The sequence below is a fragment of the Lagenorhynchus albirostris genome, chromosome 12 (genome assembly GCF_949774975.1).
Source record: "Lagenorhynchus albirostris chromosome 12, mLagAlb1.1, whole genome shotgun sequence".
Lineage (NCBI taxonomy): Eukaryota > Metazoa > Chordata > Mammalia > Artiodactyla > Delphinidae > Lagenorhynchus > Lagenorhynchus albirostris.
In genome coordinates, this window is record NC_083106.1 from 8,603,123 (window position 1) to 8,621,542 (window position 18,420).

General features: G+C 54.2%; 1 protein-coding gene across 1 annotated transcript in view; it reads left to right on the forward strand.

Annotated features, from left to right (window-relative positions):
* EZR (ezrin) overlaps positions 1-18,420 on the forward strand; it is a 49,739-nt gene that overhangs the window by 30,339 nt on the left and 980 nt on the right. The window contains 10 exon segments of the mRNA XM_060168283.1: positions 5-100; positions 949-1,223; positions 1,790-1,873; positions 2,860-3,006; positions 9,661-9,757; positions 15,024-15,187; positions 15,562-15,692; positions 16,331-16,491; positions 16,777-16,869; positions 18,144-18,395. Coding sequence (XP_060024266.1) covers positions 5-100; positions 949-1,223; positions 1,790-1,873; positions 2,860-3,006; positions 9,661-9,757; positions 15,024-15,187; positions 15,562-15,692; positions 16,331-16,491; positions 16,777-16,869; positions 18,144-18,395 — 1,500 coding nt within the window.

Sequence of the window (18,420 nt, forward strand, 5' to 3'; positions counted from 1 at the left end):
ACAGGTGGTTAAGACCATCGGCCTTCGGGAAGTGTGGTACTTTGGCCTCCAGTATGTAGATAATAAAGGATTTCCTACCTGGTTGAAACTTGATAAAAAAGTAAGTCATGTTAACTATTTACAGACTATTAATTGGGTTTGGTCTACTCTGTTGACATTGAAACTCTGTCTTTTGTTTTGTGTTCCTTTCTATTTGTGTAAAAGTTTTTAAAGACAGAGAGGTTGCAGGTTTCCAGTAAACGGAGGTAGTTGCTGGAAATGAGATCCTGGCATTTCTCCTTACTGCTCCCTTATTGGAGTGTGTGATGCTTAATTGCTCAGCTTTTAGTTGACCTTAGCTTTTGTTGTTTTTTTTTTTTTCCAATGAGATTGTTAATCTTATAAACCATGAATCATCCACTGTTTTGTAAGAATCTGTTATTGCTCTGTTTGAACCTGTGATAAGAGTTTCAACTCCAAAGACTGGATAATTCCATTAACAATTACAAAGAAAAGCAGTAAGCTAAATGTGTTTTCTCCAGACAGTTTCTCTCTTTTCTCCAACTCCTGCTTTCCCTCCCATATTACTGGACCCATCAGGAGGGTGATTGGAGGCATGGAAGGGGGTGGGGGGGCGTGAGGAATTACTGAGAGTGAACTCATGGTCCAGGGCTGGCCTGGTCATGTGGACAGAGGCCAGATTCACGGGTCACTCAGGCAGTCCCCTGGAGTTGATAGCATCGCCCCCAGAAAACCAAGGCTGGGGCTGGGGCTGGGGCTAGTGTGAGGGTGTAACAGGACTCTCACTGGCCTTCTGTCTTCCATGCTAAAAAGGTGACTTTCAGAACAAACATTATCTTCTGAAAACTGGCCTGAAGGACGCTTTTGAGTCAGTGGTTAAAACCTGTGTTGGGAAGGCAGGTCTTTGTCTTTCGAACTTGCAGTGAGGGTTTGGCCTCTGCCGCCCAGGTGTCCGCCCAGGAGGTCAGAAAGGAGAACCCTCTGCAGTTCAAGTTCCGGGCCAAGTTCTACCCCGAAGACGTGTCCGAGGAGCTCATCCAGGACATCACCCAGAAGCTTTTCTTCCTGCAAGTGAAGGAGGGGATTCTCAGCGATGAGATTTACTGCCCGCCCGAGACGGCGGTGCTCCTGGGCTCCTACGCTGTGCAGGCCAAGTTCGGGGACTACGGCAAGGAGCTGCACAAGTCCGGGTACCTTGGCTCCGAGCGGCTGATCCCCCAAAGGTGAGCCGGCGGGGGCCGGGCCCGCGTGCGAGCGTCGTGTCAGGAGGGTCGGCAGGCAGAAGGGCTTTGTGGAGGGCGAGTGTTCTGCAGGCTGGGGACTCTGTCTGCAGTCACGGGCCGGCCTTCCGCAGGCCCTGCCACCCCTCGGTGGACCCTGGAGTGGCCTCTGCGACAGAGGGACTCAGCAGGGGAGGGGGCCCTCCTCACAGGAGCCACAGGTGCTGGAGTGGAACCGTCTCAGCTCTCCCTGGTGTATATGGTAAACCGGCCCCTGTTCAATCTTTTTATTTACTGGCGGTCACATAAATTACCTCTTTCGGAAGGAGAGGCCACTTAAAATAAAACACCTTTTAAAAGTGTTTCCAGCAAGACTGGGTTTGTCTCATTCCAGGTTCTAAATCGTCCAGGCTGTTAATTGTCATAAATAGAAATGCCGCATCTTAGGAAGTAGATGGTTTTATTTGAAAGAACAGTCAGGGTCTGTGTGAGGGTGCTCAGTGGCCGGTCGCACGCTGCTCCCGGCCCTCTGGGGTGACGGCTCTGTGCCCTCTTCCTTTGCGATCCAGAGTCATGGACCAGCACAAGCTCACCAGGGACCAGTGGGAGGACCGGATCCAGGTGTGGCACGCCGAGCACCGCGGGATGCTCAAGTGAGTGCTGGGCTGGGAGCTGGTCTTCTTTGCAGGGGACTCGGGTCCTTCAGGTGACTCGCTCGGAGCCGTGCCTAAAGGGGCAGGGAAGGTAAGGAGCTGCTGGTGAGGTTTCTTCCCAAACGAAGCCAGCTGTTCCTCCCCACCGCCACCAGGGCAGAAGTGGTTTGGTTTACACCTTCAGTCCCTCCAGCCTTCTCCCCTCCTTGTTCCAGAGGAAAGAAAAGCTTGTGTCTGAAACTCTTCATTTTAGTCAAGGGGGCCGGAGCATTGCTCGCAGCCCACCAGGCGTTTTCTTTTCCCTGTCACAGAGGTGCTGATTCGTTCATCGTCCATAAGGTGGTTGCCTTCAAAAGGTTGTAAATATAAAAAAAAAAGATCCCAAGTGAGAAACACTTGCTAATAAAGGAGCACCAGCGAGGTGTGGAGAGGGTCGGGGTGGGACCTGCGGCTGGTGAGAACGGAGCGGCCAGATGCCTGTCCTAGAATCCTCCTCTCGGGCACTGGCAGCAGCTCTTGGCATGATGTCCCATCCTCAGAAGTTCATTTGCAGTTTGGGCCTCAGAGACTTTGTGTCCTTAGAGTTTCCTGCCTGACCCGAGCATCTTCTGTGGAGGGAAATAACTCAAAACCCAAGCAGTGGCCCCAAGTGAGGCAGACGGTGGGCTCCCTGAAGCACGGTGTGGGCCACAGAGAGAGAGAGGTCGTGCCCGGTGATAGAATTTCCAAGGGAAGCCCTGTGTGTCCAGAGTGGGCAGCACGAGCCAGTTCGGTTCTTTCCTGACACGTGACATACGCCCGTGGTCAGTGTCCAGGATGGCTGGGCGCCCACTTGGGGCACAGGCCGGCAGAGGGACAGCGACGGAGGCACCTGGCTGTCAGCCCGTCCTCCGTGATGCACTACGTTTCAGATCCTGGTGGCGGTGTAACTGTCGAGCACGGGGCGCACGCTGACGACGATGCCAATGTTTGTTCTCCCCACCCAGAGACAGTGCTATGTTGGAGTATCTGAAGATTGCCCAGGACCTGGAAATGTATGGGATCAACTATTTTGAGATAAAAAATAAGAAAGGAACAGACCTTTGGCTTGGAGTTGATGCCCTTGGACTAAATATTTATGAGAAAGATGATAAGTGAGTTGAACTTTATATTTTCTTTAGCTGGTGGGGTATCAGGCCTGGAAACCATGGAGAAAATGGCAAATGTGCATGTGGGTTCTCTTCAGAGTATTTATCTAGCAACTTACTGGCCCAGTGTCTGACGCTTAAGAGCTTTGCGACTGTGACGTGGCCATGTCGGAGGTCGGTTCAGAGGTGTGCGTTATTCCTCTCTTAGCCTGTTCATTATTAGCACGTGTAGCACGTGCCGAGGGGCCCAGCAGGTGGACCACACCGGTCCGTGACCTCATGGACTTTGGAGCTTGTGAAAGAACAAGAGCTGCAGGAAGCCATCTCCCGCCCCTTCCTGTGAGGCCGCCCCAGCTGCCTGTAGGTACCAGCACGCCCATAGCCACCAGCCAGCAGTGCTGGGCGGCTGGAGGTGTGTGCTGATCCGACCCAGAATATTTATGGTGCTATCAGGGACCTTGAGATTCTGCACACAGTAGCCTTTCTGTGCGGACAGTCTAGCTAAATCCTCTGAACCTGCAGGAGGTACCCGATTGCCTCAGTGTGTTAGTTTGTGGAGTGGGCCCTGCTGCAGTTCAGTGCAGGCAGGCTGGCCTCCCCCGGCTTCCTTTGCCCATTCCTGTGGTTACCAGTTCTGCGCAGATGCCTTTTTCCTGCCAAGGGGCTAGACACACACACACACACAAATCATTCTGATTCGGCGAGGACAAGTTTTCTTCGGCGGTTCCCTGTTCCTTGGGCTTGGAGTGGCAGCTCACCTGTCCCACCTGCTCTAGGCTCCCCCAGGCCCCAGGTTCCCGCCCCTACCCTGACGTTCTTGAGGGCAGCAGCGCCGCTTCTGACACACGATAACCTGTACAGAGTCCACCATAATCCCGGCCACAGGCGCTCTGGCCAGGACCCACAGTCCAGACCCATTTCCCCTGGGGTGGGGACCGGTGCCTGGCGTTCCAGCCCCTCCACCGCGCGCCCAGAGTGGGTGGAGGAGAGCGTCTCCGCCGGGAGGCGAGGTGCCAGTCGGACGACTCCAGTTACGCTTAGGACGTGGCGTGCTTAGCAGAGGGTCGCAGGGACTCGCCTGAGGACCCGAAGTGAGTTACTGGGGACTCTTGGTTTGCTCCTTCCCTGGCGTGCTAGACCCAGTGCTGTGGACAGGCAGAAACAGTCTGCGTCAGTCAGGGACTCGGGAAACCAGCCCAGGCCCCTGAGCTGGAGGGCGGGAGCTGGTCAGCAGGGAGCACCGCGCCTCGTGGGAATATACATGGGAAACCGCCTTCCTGAATGAGCAGATCTTGTGACGTAGCCAAGGCCGGGGCTTCCGAACAGGTTTTTCAAGCTGCCAGGTAGAGCCAGAGGCAGGGACGTGCTGTCAGCTTGTGACTTCCCTCACCCACGCAAATCCCGTTTCCTCCGAGTGAAACTCTGAGCAGCTTGGCTCTTCCAGTCCTGCCTCCGCTCTCCTCCCCTCCCCCAGCTTAGCTGTGAAACGGGCAACCTCTCAAAAGGGTCTTCTCCCCAAAGAAAAAAGTCTCTTGGGGTCCCTTTTTCATTGTATGTATAACAGTCACTTTGGGAGCATGTAGGACAGGAAGCATTTGTCTTCCTTTCTGTAAACCCTTAGATCTGAAGAGGAGAGAACATCGAGAGGGAGGAATTAGGCGGCTTCCCCGCACGCTGCTGTCAGCGTGGGACAGAAAAAGTTGAGATGAGCTGTGTTATAACCCTACCCGGCATCCTCAGGCCACAACAAAAACTAGAGGAGCTGATCCTGCCCCAAATTCTTCAGTGCTCTGCAAGCACGCTTCTCCCCCGGCTTCGTCCCTCCCAGGGCTCACTCCCCTAGTCCTCTGTCCGTAGGAGTTTCTGAATGTGCCACGGGCCCAGGGCTCCAGCAGGGAGGATGCTGGGAAAGGGCTGTAGACCAGGAGGGGGCGAAATGAAGGCCAAGTGTCTCTTCCCTTACATTCCTTCCCCGGGGTTGCAAATCATGTATTCTGATTTACATTTCTATTTTATTGGCATTAGAAATGATGTTTCAGCCATTTAAGTACATTATTTTTTTCCAGTTTCTAAAATTATGCTCACAGGCAGATTTCTTTGGCGGGCGCGGGGGCGGTTACGTCTTCGTGCCTTACCGTCAGTGGCTTAACCTGTATCGCAGAGGAGAGCAGAAGGCGATTCTCGGATCTGTGTGTGCTTTGTTTTAACAAATACGTCGGGTCACAGCTGTCAGACCATCCTCTCCTTTCTGTCTTTGGTACCCTAACTTGAACGCGGAACAGACAGAATTTTTGAATAACTTAGTTTCTTACAGAAGTTTGCCGCTGCGAGGACTCCGCTTAGACCACCTCTGGGGGACGTTTAGAAGCCCAGCTCAGACTGGCCGAGAAGAGAGGCCGGACACATGCGGGGAGGGCCTGAGGAGAAGCCATGGTGGCTTCTTAGTGTGGCTGGGCGGGTGGCAGGAAGGGCGGCTGTGGGGAGAGTTTTCTGACGGGCCTGCCCTGCAGAGAGGGTGGGAGCGGGAGTGAGGCCCAGGCCCCCCCCCCCAAGCGCCTTTTCTTCCACATGGAAGTGTGGGAAGAGCTTCAGCCACTGTTGCTTATCTCCGCGGCCTCCGGGTGGGGGTGGGGGGGCGCCTGGCATCTCTTCTCTGTTCTTCCCCCTCCGTGAGGCGTGCCATGATCTGCAGCCCATCCCCCCACCCCAGACCTTTCTAAACTCTTCAGTGAAAACTTTCACAACACTGCAAAATGAAAAGCATTTCACAGTGAAGCCCACGTGCCCGCGGCCACGAGCAGCCTCCCATCAGCATGTCGCCACGGGCCTTGTCACGCCCCTCCCCGTCCTCATTTCACGGCCCTCCGCCCCGCTGGCTGCCCCCACGTTGCAGAGTAAATTGCAGGCATCGGTATACTTCCCCCAAAATGCATACTGTTCGCTAGAGCTCAGTATGTTTTGATTTTCTTCTGATGTAAAATTTAATTATAACGAAATGCACAATTCTGAGTGTTCCTTTGCTGACGTTAGACAGACACACGCCTGTGAAATCCAGACTCCTGTCGAGAGGCGGAGCATCGTCCTCACTCTCTGCCCTGCCGCGCATTTTGAATGTAAATGTTTTAACCCTTCGTTTCGAAATCATTTCAGACTTTAAAAAGTTTCCAAAAATAGTAGGTACAAAGAATTCCCATGTGCCCTTCAGCAGCTTCCCCAGATGTCAACACCTTAACATAAACACAGTCCAGGTAGCAGAGTCAGGACGGTCACCTTGATACGTGATGCCGTTAACGGTCTTATCAGTTGTCCACCAGTGTCCCTTTCCTGCCCCAGGATCTGCCTGGAATCCCACCTACATTTAGTTGTCACACTCCCCAGTCTCCTCCCATCTGGGACAGTCCCAACGTCTGTCTGTCTGTCTAGCACAGCTTTGACACTTGTGAAGAGCACTGACCATTGACTCTTTAGAAAATCCCTCACCTTGGATCAGTCTCATACCTTCCCGTGATAAGATCTGAGGTTTGCGCTTTGGGCATGAATCTGACAGAAGTGCTGTCGCACCCTTGCAGGCAGCGTGTGGTGTCGGAACATCCTGCTTCTGGTGTTGACTTTGATCTCGGGTCAAGGTGGCATTGGCCAGGCTTCTCTGCAAAGTTACTCACCTCCCCTTCGTAATGGACAAGTGTATTTAGGGGAGAGTCTTGGAAACTATGTGAATATCCTGTTTCTTAAACTTCATCTATTAATTCTACATCCATTGATGAGACTTGCATGAAGCAGTTATTGTAATATTTGAGAAATGGTGATTTTTTTAAAAAAACCATTCTATTTACACATATTAATGGAATTCTATAAGGAACCAATTTCTCCACTTATTGTTTAGTTATGTATGTTAATATGTGTTTTCTTCTATGGGCCATAATCTATACTGTTATTTTGTAGCTAACATCGTTTGAGATTTGCTTTTCGGAGCCCCTCTGAGTGGCTCCTGGGCCCTCCTGACCCCATTATTTTCAAGGCACTTCCTACATACTGGTACCTCCAGGTGCTCCAGCCCTGGAATCGGCTGTTTCTCCAAAGAGCTCTGGTCCCCAATCTTTCGAGAATTACACTTTTAAAATTTGTGACTTATAAATCCTTTAGAAATCTTCTCTGTGGGTCCTTCTCTGTTTGTGTCCTCTGAGTGAACTCAAAACAAAAAAAAAGAAAGAAGTCCTTGTAAGACTTTAATCTTCCAACTGTGGTCAAGAATAAAAGGAGGTTCTTTAACTTAGGGGTGAGTCATAATTTTCATGTTTAGTCCTCATCTTTCGATACTGCAGTCCTGCTTATGGGGCTATAAATTGTTATACAACGTTTCAGAGTGTTAAAAAAAGACAAACTTTGCAGGTACAGCAGAAAGAAGAAGCTGGAAGCCGTGGTGACAGGATGCCCAACCCTTGAGAGAAAGATGTCTGTCTAGCCTGAAGGTCCAAGTTTTCTGGGTTAGAAACTATTTTGAGAGACTCGTATAGAACTAGGAGGCAGAGAACAGATCGTTGCGTTGGAAGCCGGGCCCACCGTGCTGCCTGCGTGGCCGAGAGCTGAGCAGCTGCTGGTTCCTGGCTCTTCTGCTCTGCCCAGCACGCTGGCCTTGTGTTTTGGAGGAAAGTGTTCTGAAGCAACAAGTGCCTACCCGATGTCTCTCTTTTACGGCCTTTCCACGTAAGGATAGAGGTTACGTCCATGGCAGGACCAGGTGACATCCTGAGCTCCTTTCCAGTGCTCAGACACCTATATACAAAATTACTTCTTCAAACAATATATATGTGTGTGTGTGTGTGTGTGTGTATATATATATATATCTCCCATATACAGTGGGAGATAAAATAACTGAACAAACTCCCTGCATGCTTTTTTGAGTGCTGTGAAGCATGTTAACCAGATGTATTTCAACGGGCATTGGTGATCCTATAGGACAAAACTAAAAAAAGGATGTATATCAAAAAGATTGGACACTTAGAACCACAGCCTGGCCAGTGCCCTGACTGTTGGGTCCCAGAAGTCTGTCGGGCTTAGGTGCCCACTCCCGGCCTTCAGAGGCCACGCCCACTGCCTTGACCTGGCTCGTGTTGTCATAACAGGACCTACATTGCCCATCAGTTTTTATTTAAACATGTCGGTAGGCAGTAGAGTCCTCCCCACTCCTGCTCTTTTCTAAATGGGAAGTTTCTGTGGCTCATGGCAAGGACGGTTTTTCATGGCAGCATCTCTGAAAGGTTGCTTCTGGAATGGCATCCATGGTAAATGTGTTGAAAGAATAGGGTGGAGGAGATGAAGAAGAGGGTGGAAATTATGAGGTAAGTAGAGCAATGTGGTCTTGAAGTCATACCATAAGCTTTCCCAGAAATGCTAATTAAAAATCCGGAGTTTCGGCCAGTAGTGGACTAGTAGTGATTAAGTAGGACAGTAGTGGGGCTACTGTTAGGGTGTGTGATCTGAGAGCTCTCTTGGAACTTGGAGGATGACGTGGGAAGGTGTCTGACCAGCCAGGAGAGCGTGCATCACCAAGATGAGAACTAGAGGGGCAGAATCCGTATACCAAGCCCTCAGCTCATCAAGAAGATATAACAATTGTGAATATATGTGCACCCAACATTAGAGCACCTAATATATTAAGCAAATGCTAACAGTTTTCTGAAGGGAGAAACAGACAACAACACGCTAAGGAAACCTTGGACTTGAACCATACCAGCCCTTTCCTTTTCCACTGGTGAACAGCTGCCCTGGGTGTAGCATGTACAGGAAACATAAGGTGTGGTCTTTGCCATCAGATTGCTCACCTGCCTGGTTTTCAAAGAACTAAATAATAATGTAGTAATTTAAATAACACAAGAATAGTTTGTGTAGCATAAGGGACTGCACGTTGAGAGGGGAGGGGAAAGGCAGCTGAAAGGGAGAGCGAGCTGGCCTGATGGTGCACGTCTGGGAGTGGTGGGGGAGGGAGGAGGGAGGCCCTTCCATGCGAGGGGCGGCAGTGAACCCTGTGTTGAAAGGATGGGCTGAACCAGGCAGCTGGGTCTAGGTTAGAAGGCTGTTGGATGCGAAGTTAAGGACTGTGGATTTCATCCTGTAGGAACCGGGGGTGGGGTATTGGGGCGGCAGTGTTGACATTTTTCAGGAGGGGAATGGATTGACCAAAAGGGACATTAATCAGACAAGCAGACTGGAAGTAGGGTTCTGTAGGCAACAGAAGGAACTTGGTTGGTTAGGCTGCTGGCATGTGAGAGGTGGGATTAGGGTGGTGATGTGGGAATGAATTGCAAAAGATGGTCATGAGAGATACTTCAAACAAAGGATGAAAGGATGTGCCTGGTTAGGAATCAGAGTTGACCTCAAGATTACAAGCCGGGGTGACTGGACGTAGTAACTGAGAAAGACAAATGCCAGTGGGACCATATCAAGGCTTCCTAGAGCTTGACCCTCAGTGACACCCACCTGTCAGCTAACCTAGCACAGGTGGCAACTATTCAGTTATGATGTACACTACATAATAGGATTCTCGGGCTAGCTTTGTACTTTTTAAAATTAAACTAAAAGAAATTAAGAATAGATTTACAAACCTTTCTTAGCCAATCCAAGTACACATCTAACTCTCCTGCCTTTTTTTTTTAACCTTAGGTTGACCCCAAAGATTGGCTTCCCATGGAGCGAAATCAGGAACATCTCTTTCAATGACAAAAAGTTTGTCATTAAGCCCATCGACAAGAAGGCTCCCGTAAGTTCATAACAGTTACAGGTTACTGTTTTTCATCTTGCAGCCAAATACGTTTCCAAGATAAAGGTCAGATTTCTCTGTGTGACAAGGAGCCGGTGATACTCAGAATTACCTGTGTGTGTGTGTGTGGGCGGGGGGAAGAAGTCCCAGTAGGTTACATGGAGGGTTAAGGTCCCCTTGGGCCCTGCCACTGGGCATTGCAGTAGGAGGTTATGGTGGAACCCAGCGGTCCGTCAGCAGCCAGCTGACTCTTGTCATCTAAGTTTCCAAATGGCCTTCATTCCTTATGAAGAAAAGGGCGGTTCTGAGTCATCGACCTTTGCTAAATGATAAGCATTTCACAAAGTGTTGCATTTCTGGGCTTGTGAAATGTTCATATTCGTGTGGAAAACCAGCCTGCCTCCAGGCAGTGGGCCTGGGGTGGGGTGCTCACGGCAGCATTGCCCTGGTACGCCCTGGAGCACGCACTGTGATGGTCAAGCCTCGGGGCCGGGCTTCGACTTGGTGAACTGTCCTTGCAACTTACCCACGTTAGGATACGTCAGACTTGCTGGCCCCGCATGCCCCCTCCTCCTGGTACAGACTGCGCCTTGTTTTCCTCTGACTGCCCTGCGCCCCGCAGGTGGTCTTCACACTGGCACCTACACATCGATGCTGATGTAGGAAACGGCCCCTCACAAAGAAGAGCCTGTTGGGCAGTCATCCTGGGAGGACTTAGCTAGAAAAGGAGCGTCATATCCTAGAATTTGAATACCGACTGTTAGCTAACAGCTGTAAAGACCGGTACACTGTGGAAATTATGTAAACTTTCAGCTGCGTTTGCTCAAAAGATTAAGACAATACGTAATGTAGAGTGGTGGAATGGGTGAGGAGTTTGTTTTTTGTTTTGAAAAGACATGGAGGAAATTTTTTAAAAATTTATTTAATTTTGGCTGCGTTGGGTCTTCATTGCTGCACACAGGCTTCCTCTAGTTGTGGTGAGCGGGGGCCACTCTTCTTTGCGGTGCACAGGCTTCTCACTGCAGTGGCTTCTCTCGTGGAGCATGGGCTCTAGGCGCGCAGGTTTCAGTAGTTGTGGCTCGCGGGCTCTGTAGAGCGCAGGCTCAGTAGTTGTGGCGCACGGGCTTAGTTGCTCCGCAGCATGCGGGATCTTCCCGGACCAGGGATTGAACCTGTGTCCCCTGCATTGGCAGGCGGATTCTTAACCCCTGCGCCACCAGGGAAGCCCAGGAATTCGTTTTCTAATTGGAAATCTGTTCTTTAAAAAACTGCCACTAGAAGAAATTCTTATCCTTCTTGGAGCCTGTCGTGAATTTTACCAGAATTACAGTTCGGAAGGAACTTGGTGTCTCATGTAATTTGGTTCCTTAGTTACAGTGTTCGGCTCAGAGAGGCACGTCTGGGAGCCCTCCAGGGCTTGGGCACCGCATGGGGACGGTTAACGCTCAGGGGACAGCGTGTGGCATTGCTGTCCAGCTGCTCCTCCCACGAGGGGTTAGTCCCGAGGAAGGGAAAACCAGAGGTCTGGACGCTGTGTGTAGAAGTATTGTCTTCACTGAAAGACACTTTCCGTGTTCCTGCTGTTCGCAAACTCATGACTCCTGCTCCATGGGCAGTTGCACAGCTATTTTAAATTAACAAGCGTTTAATACAGGCTCTCCAGCTCCATGGTAACAGGTCACATTAGTATGCAGCACCGTGAACCAAGGGTCGTAGTGTTTGTTACCAGTGTTACGTGGGCAGTGAGATGGGGCAGTCAGAGCGAGAAGATCCTGCGATCCTGTGTAGGCTACTGTCTGTTCATGAGACGTTACTGATTGTTCGGAACATTTTTTGAGAAGTGACAGAAGCAGGAATTCTGGGTAGACTGTTTAAGAATTAAGTTGTATGGTTTTTTTCACATTTGGTTTAAGTTTAGCTTCCGAAAAGCTGAAGAATGTTGTACAATCACAAGCTCCCAGGCAAAGGCAATTGCGGTACATCTGGTTGAATTAGCCGAGTATACTTTTGCTGTAATCTGGTTTTATGTGAAGCCGTCACTTGAAAGGGGAAAAAGGGAGAGAGAAACATTTGCTGGTCACATGCCGCTGTCAGGCGTGATACTAGGATGGTGTGCACGGCGGAACAGGACAGGTCCCGCCCCATGAGGTGTACACGCCAGTGAAGAGATGGGTAAAGACAAACGAAACAAGTAACGTGCTTTCTGGCAGAGAATTTAACAGTGCAGCTGTACTGAGTGACAGATCGGGGGACGCAGATGAGAGGTGGGGTGGGCGATGGCTTCAGGTGCGTGGGTCTGGGGGGCCTCACGGAGGAGGCGTCCTCTGCTTGGGTCCCTTGGGGCCCGCACACCTCCCAGGGCTGTTCTGCGCAGCCGCAGGCAGGCTTAGCGCCCGGGGCGGTAGAACACCACGTGTCCAAGTTCACGCCTTTACGTAGAAGACAGAAAAGGAGACCCGGTCGCGGTCGCCTCACCACTCCGGGGGAGGGATTCCTGAGCTTGCGTGGAGGGCGGTCCCCTGGGCAAAGCCCCCGGCTGAGCGCTGGCCCCGCGCCTCAGCCAGGCAGCTTCCGCCCCCGGCCACGCGGGTGCCGCGGTTCGGGGCCGTGATCTTGACTCTTGTGCTGCTCAGTGCCTGCCTGGGTGGCTCACGGGGCCGAGACAGCTGGCTCCCCTCGAGAATGGGCCTTTTGTTCCTGCCCCACGGGAGAGGCGGAAGGATGGAGACCTGCACGTGACAGCAGCGGGCCCTGCCCAGCCTGCGCAGAGGGCGGCCCCGGGGCTCCCGTGTTCACCCGACAGCTCGCCAGGGCTTCCCTCCTTCCTCCTCCGTGTCCTTGGGGACTTGGGTTCGCTTTCCTCATGCCTGGTTTCAGTTTTTAGGACGTTGTTCGCTGCCGGCTAAGATGGCCTGCCCCAGGTCTCATCAGGAGGCCTGGGCTGGAGACGTGGATTTAGAAATCTCTAATTAAAAGTTTCTAGTTTTTGTTTTTAACTTGAAGTCAGGAAGTGGCCTCCTTCAAGGCGGCACGCAAGGGCTCCTCCACCTCCCGCGAAGCCATGCATGCTCTCGCTGTCTCTGGTGTTCACAGGCCCTGTCTTCGGGCGACCGGACGCTGTGGGGAGTGTCACCTGCAGTTCTGACCCTTGATATTTTTTAAGTGACATTTTCTGAAAAGGAGTTCGTGCTAATTAGAGTTTCTTTACAAATACTTAGGAACCACAGTCAAGACCCATTTGGGTAGCATGGCTGTGCAGCCGTAACGAGAGATAATTTTCTCTTTGTGTAATAGGAGACAGGTGGGTAATAAAAATACCCGCTTCTCCCAGCTCCGCAGACACCTCCTTGGGAAACCCGATGACTTAATAACAAGTGTGTGAAACCCCAAGGAGAGCCCCCCTCCACCCAGGAGGTCCGTGGGCTCTCAGGCTCGACATTACTGCCTCCCTAGCATTTTTGGACAGGTGTACCAGACTGAGGCACTAAGCAGGCCCTTCCTGGGCCTGTTGCTCAGCTCGCGCGGCGTGCTCCTGTAGGTTTTGGAAGTCGCCCTGGGACACGTGGCACCGCCTCTTGGCCGCAGCCACCCTCTCCCTGTTGCAGTGGTCGGCATCTGGGTGCTCAGGGCCCTGTGCCTCAGAAGAGAAAGCGGGAAGAGGAAGCACATGCCCCTTTTCCAATATATATATATTTTTTGGCCGTACGCGGGCCTCTCACTGTTGTGGCCTCTCCCGTTGCGGAGCACAGGCTCCGGACGCGCAGGCTCAGCAGCCATGGCTCACGGGCCCAGGGGCTCCGCGGCATGTGGGATCTTCCCGGACCGGGGCACGAACCCGTGTCCCCTGCATCGGCAGGCGGACTCTCAACCACTGCGCCACCGGGGAAGCCCTCCAGTAGCTTTTAGCAAGAGTTTCTAAACTATACTGCTCCTCTGTCGCCTCTGTTAATTACAGGGGTAATCAGGAGCTAGGAAACAAGACCCTGTGTCATCCGTGTCCCGGACTCGTGTGGTCACAAGTCATAAAGCTCTTGGATGCTGTGATTTTGTTCTTGTTTTTAAGAAGGCTTTCCAGGGCTTCCCTGGCCCGTGAGCCGTGGCCGCTGAGTCTGCGCGTCCGAAGCCTGTGCCCCGCAGCGGGAGAGGCCACAGCAGTGAGAGGCCCGCGTACGGCAAAAAAAAAAAAAAAAAAAAAAAAAGCGGCTTTCCAGTAGCGGTTTTGTAAGACAGCCCGAAGTCTGAGGCAGCTTTCATTGTGCCAGACGCCTTTCTAAGTCCTTGTGAACATTTTCTGAGTTAATCCTCACAAGACCGTTAATTGTAGCTGAAGATGCTGAGGCTCAGAGTGATGGAGCGACTTGCCCAGTATCACGGGGTCAGATGCGACAGTGCCGCGTGAACTGTCAGTCACCAGCAGAGAGTTGTTCCCTGGGCACATTGGTCTGGTCCTGGGAACGTAGAGATGAATGAACGTGGCCCAGCTCTCCAGGGAGCTGACCATCTGTTGGGGGAGAGAGAGCGGAACAAGCCAGCGGGGCAAGGCACCAGCAACGCCGCAGCTGACCTCTCCCATCAGGTGCGGGGGGCACAGAAGTGACAGCCGTGGAGGAGGAGAGATCTCGTGGAAGTGCTGTGGCCTCGGGTGTGTGGGATTGGACATGACATGCCAAGTAGGAGGGACTGTGTGCGGATGTGCTCACGGTGTGAAAGAGTGCAGTTTAGGTGAACAAGGGGTGGGTCAGGGCCGGAAGGCCTTCACGTGCGCCAGGCCAGGGCGTTTGCACCTGGTCCTGGAGCTGACGGGCTGGCATCAAAGTTCCGCCGGTGACCCTAGCGGTGCGCTGGTAGCAGCATGGGAGGCGAAAGGCTGAGACGGAGGAGATGGAAGCTCAGTGAAGTAGGAGAGGCTGTGCTGTGCGGGCAGGAACCGGGGACGGACAGGGCTGTGGGGCTGGAGAGGCCGGACGAGGATGTTAGCCTGAAGGCCGGGGGGGCTGGGCCCGGAGCAGCTTTGTGGTCCAGCCGTGAGGTTCAGCACGCACACCCCCTCTGCTTGTCCTGCAGAACGTGCGCCCCGCGGCACCAGGAACATCTGTCTGTCATTCGGGGTCAGTGGCTTTACCTTGAACCCCCTTTCTGGCCCGTACTCTCTGCTGCGTTTGTCCTTTTTGAAGAGGTATCCAGAAGTGGGTGAAGTCGGGTTTGGAACAAGAAAGCCAAAGGAAGGCGTTCCCCTTGTCGCAGTCTGCCCCGTTCTCTTCTGCAGGACTTCGTGTTCTATGCCCCCCGCCTGCGAATTAACAAGCGGATCCTGCAGCTGTGCATGGGGAACCACGAGCTGTACATGCGCCGCAGGAAGCCCGACACCATTGAGGTGCAGCAGATGAAGGCCCAGGCCCGGGAGGAGAAGCAGCAGAAGCAGCTGGAGCGGTGAGCAGGGGCGGGCGGTGGCAGGAGGGCCGGTCGGGGCGTGTTCTCCCGGGCACGGGGATGGGCAGCCGTGTCTGCGCTGCTCCCCGCAGAAGGGCCGGCGGATCACAGTCTGCAGGGCCGCGGCTCAGCCCTCGGAGCTGTCTCGCTGTGGGCAGAGCCCGAGCCCGAGGTGGAGAGCAGTCAGGGCACCTGGGGTCAGTGCTGTCACCAGTGTCCTCTGCTGGACGGACGGGCCCGGGACCTGGACTGGACGCTGGGGACGGCTGGTAACCAAGACGCAGCTGCCCGTCATGTGTCTGGGCTGGGATGACCAGGCCGCTGTGCGGAGTCTGAGCCTCCTGTGCCACCACCGATTCCCCTCCCGGAAACAGGCAGCAGTTGGAAACCGAGAAGAAAAGGAGAGAAACCGTGGAGAGAGAGAAAGAGCAGATGATGCGTGAGAAGGAAGAGCTGATGCTCAGGCTCCAGGACTACGCGGAGAAGACCAGGAAGGCGGAGAAAGGTGGGCGGGGCCTCTGCCCCGGGGGGCTGGGACGGCAGGGCCGACGGTCGGCGCACGCCAACCAGGAGGGAACCCCGTCCCAAGGACACACATCCCAGTTAAGCACACACCCGAAGTAGAGACTTGCAGAAGAGACGTGATAAAACGGTTGTAGAAAATAATTCTGTATTTTATTAACACCTGTGTGGGTTCTGTGCCGAATGCTTTATGCACAGTAATCCTTTGAATTGCCCCCAGGCCTGTGAGGGCAAGGCTGAATTATCCCCCGTTTCTGATGAGGATGTTAAGGTTCCGTGAGATAGAATGCTTGGCCTGCGGTTTCCGGAGATGTGCTGCATCTCCCCCGCTATAAGCTGAAACCCAGGCGAGCGGTGCAGATGCTGAGTTTCTGGGGAGAGCAGCGCAACGAGGGTGCGGCCAGGGCCTGGCCGGGGGAGGGCAGTTTCACCACCGTGAGCGTTCCCTTCAGTGTCCCGGGGAGAAGAGGTCCCGGCACCGTGGAACTCGGTCCACCGCTTTGCGGCGTTGGTGTGTTCACGCTCGTGTCCCATCCGGTCCCCTCTGGGTGGGAATTCGGGGCAAGACTGCAGGGTCCCTGGCAGGAGCCTTGAGCAGCTCTGGTTCTGCGCTGTGTCTAGAGCTCTCGGACCAGATCCAGCGAGCCCTGAAGCTGGAGGAGGAGAGGAAGCGGGCGCAGGAGGAGGCCGAGCGCCTGGAGGCCGAGCGCCTGGCCGCGCTGCACGCCAAGGACGAGCTGGAGAGGCAGGCGGCGGATCAGATCAAGAGCCAGGAGCAGCTGGTAGGGGGCGCGGCCACACGGTGCTCAGTTACAGAGAGGCCGCCTCTGGGGATTGAAAAAGTGACACCCGCCTTATAATAATTGGTATTGGGGCTGTAAGGTGACCTGCCTGAGGGTGTAGGGTGGCCCGTGGGGAGGGGGCCCTGCGGTGGTTGGCCCTCGGGCGGCGGGTGGAAACCGCTGGACGGGGACGCGGCCATGTACCAGAACACGTGGCCCTCCGTTCGCGAGTGGCGCCTGCCGAGCGCGTCCCGGAAATCACCTTGGCTCCGGCCCCTTTCCCAGGCCACGGAACTCGCCGAGCACACCGCCAAGATCGCCCTCCTGGAGGAGGCGCGGCGGCGCAAGGAGGACGAGGTGGAGGAGTGGCAGCTCCGGGTGAGCGCTGGCGAGGACGCGGTGGGGGGGGGGGTGGGCAGCAAGGGAACGAGAGCCACTTGCTCACCGTGCTCTGGCTGCCCCCATCAGGAACTAGCTTTGTGTGGGATTACGCGGGTGTCCCCAGCCGCGGCCGTGGTCCCTGCGCGGAGCCCTCCTGCCGCTCCCAGCGCCGGTCCACGCGTTGGAAGACCTGGATCCTGGGGGTCTCCAGGCTCTGCCGGGCCGGCGGCCTCGCCTCTGAGGCTCGGTTTCCTTGCAGGTCGGGACGAGCAATACCCGACTCGTAAGGACCCCCAGGGGTTTAGTCAGTTTTCGCTGTCATAGTGAGAACCGCGTTGGTTCCGGTGTCAGGGGCGCCTGTCTCCATCTGGGAGCCCCCTTGCGTACCGGGACCGTGCTGTGGGTCGGGTTCAGAGTGTAGACCATGGCCAGGCCGTGGGGCTCCTCTCCCCTCCCCAGTTCTTTCCAACGCTTCCCCCTCCGCGGTGGTCCCTTCTGGGGATGGCCGGCACCTCCCCCTCATGGGTCTTCCCCCCTGCCCCCCCATCCCCCTACTCTAGCTGTGTGCAGAACACTTCAGTCCTTAGGTTTTCGGAGAAAGTGCTCCTTATAAAGTATTAAATGAGGAACTGGTTACAGAACGGGTACAAGCTAAGCGCGTCTCGGGGTCAGGATGGTGACGAGGTGGGCGGGGTTGAGTGTGCGGACCCCCAGGAGTTGCTGGAAGGACTACTGGGTGGCAGGTAAGAAGGGCTTGAGCTGGGGGCTGGCAGGCCGGGAGGGGCTTGATAGCAGCGCCGCGCAGGGGAAGAACAAACCGAACACCAGCATGCTGGAGTGCTCCTCAGTGGCTGGAGGGTTTGCTTCTTTGACAGTTTTTTCAAAAGTATATGCAGTGAACATATACAAGGACTACAGACATAAAGAAGTTACAGTACTTAGAAAAATGTCAAGACCTGGTGGGACAGTTTCTCTTGGTGCCGTGGGCACAGTTGATACCTGCTCAGGGGATCCGGGTCCGCAGACCTGGAAGAGGCTGCACAGACCAGGGCCACCTGCTCAGCCACATTCCTGGAGCCTCGGCTCTGAGCTGCTTCAGGCCACGGGCATCTCCAGCCCCCAGGGGAAGGGAGTGGGGGGAGGGAGCGGAATTCTTCTCCTCTTAGCACGGACGGTGGCCTTCTTGTAGCAAAGGCGGCTCTTAAGAAAATGGTCCAAACACGAGGTTCCCCGTGAAAGGTTCTCAGCTGTCCATTAATCTGCTTTCAAAGGCCAAAGAAGCCCAGGATGACCTGGTGAAGACCAAGGAGGAGCTGCACCTGGTGATGACCGCGCCCCCGCCGCCTCCGCCCCCAGTGTACGAGCCCGTTAACTACCATGTCCAGGAGAACCCGCAGGAGGAGGGCACGGAGTACACAGGCTACAGCGCCGAGCTGTCCAGTGAGGGCATCCTGGACGACCGCAACGAGGAGAAGCGCATTACCGAGGCCGAGAAGAACGAGCGCGTGCAGCGGCAGCTGAGGGTGAGCGGGATGCGGGCCGAGCCCG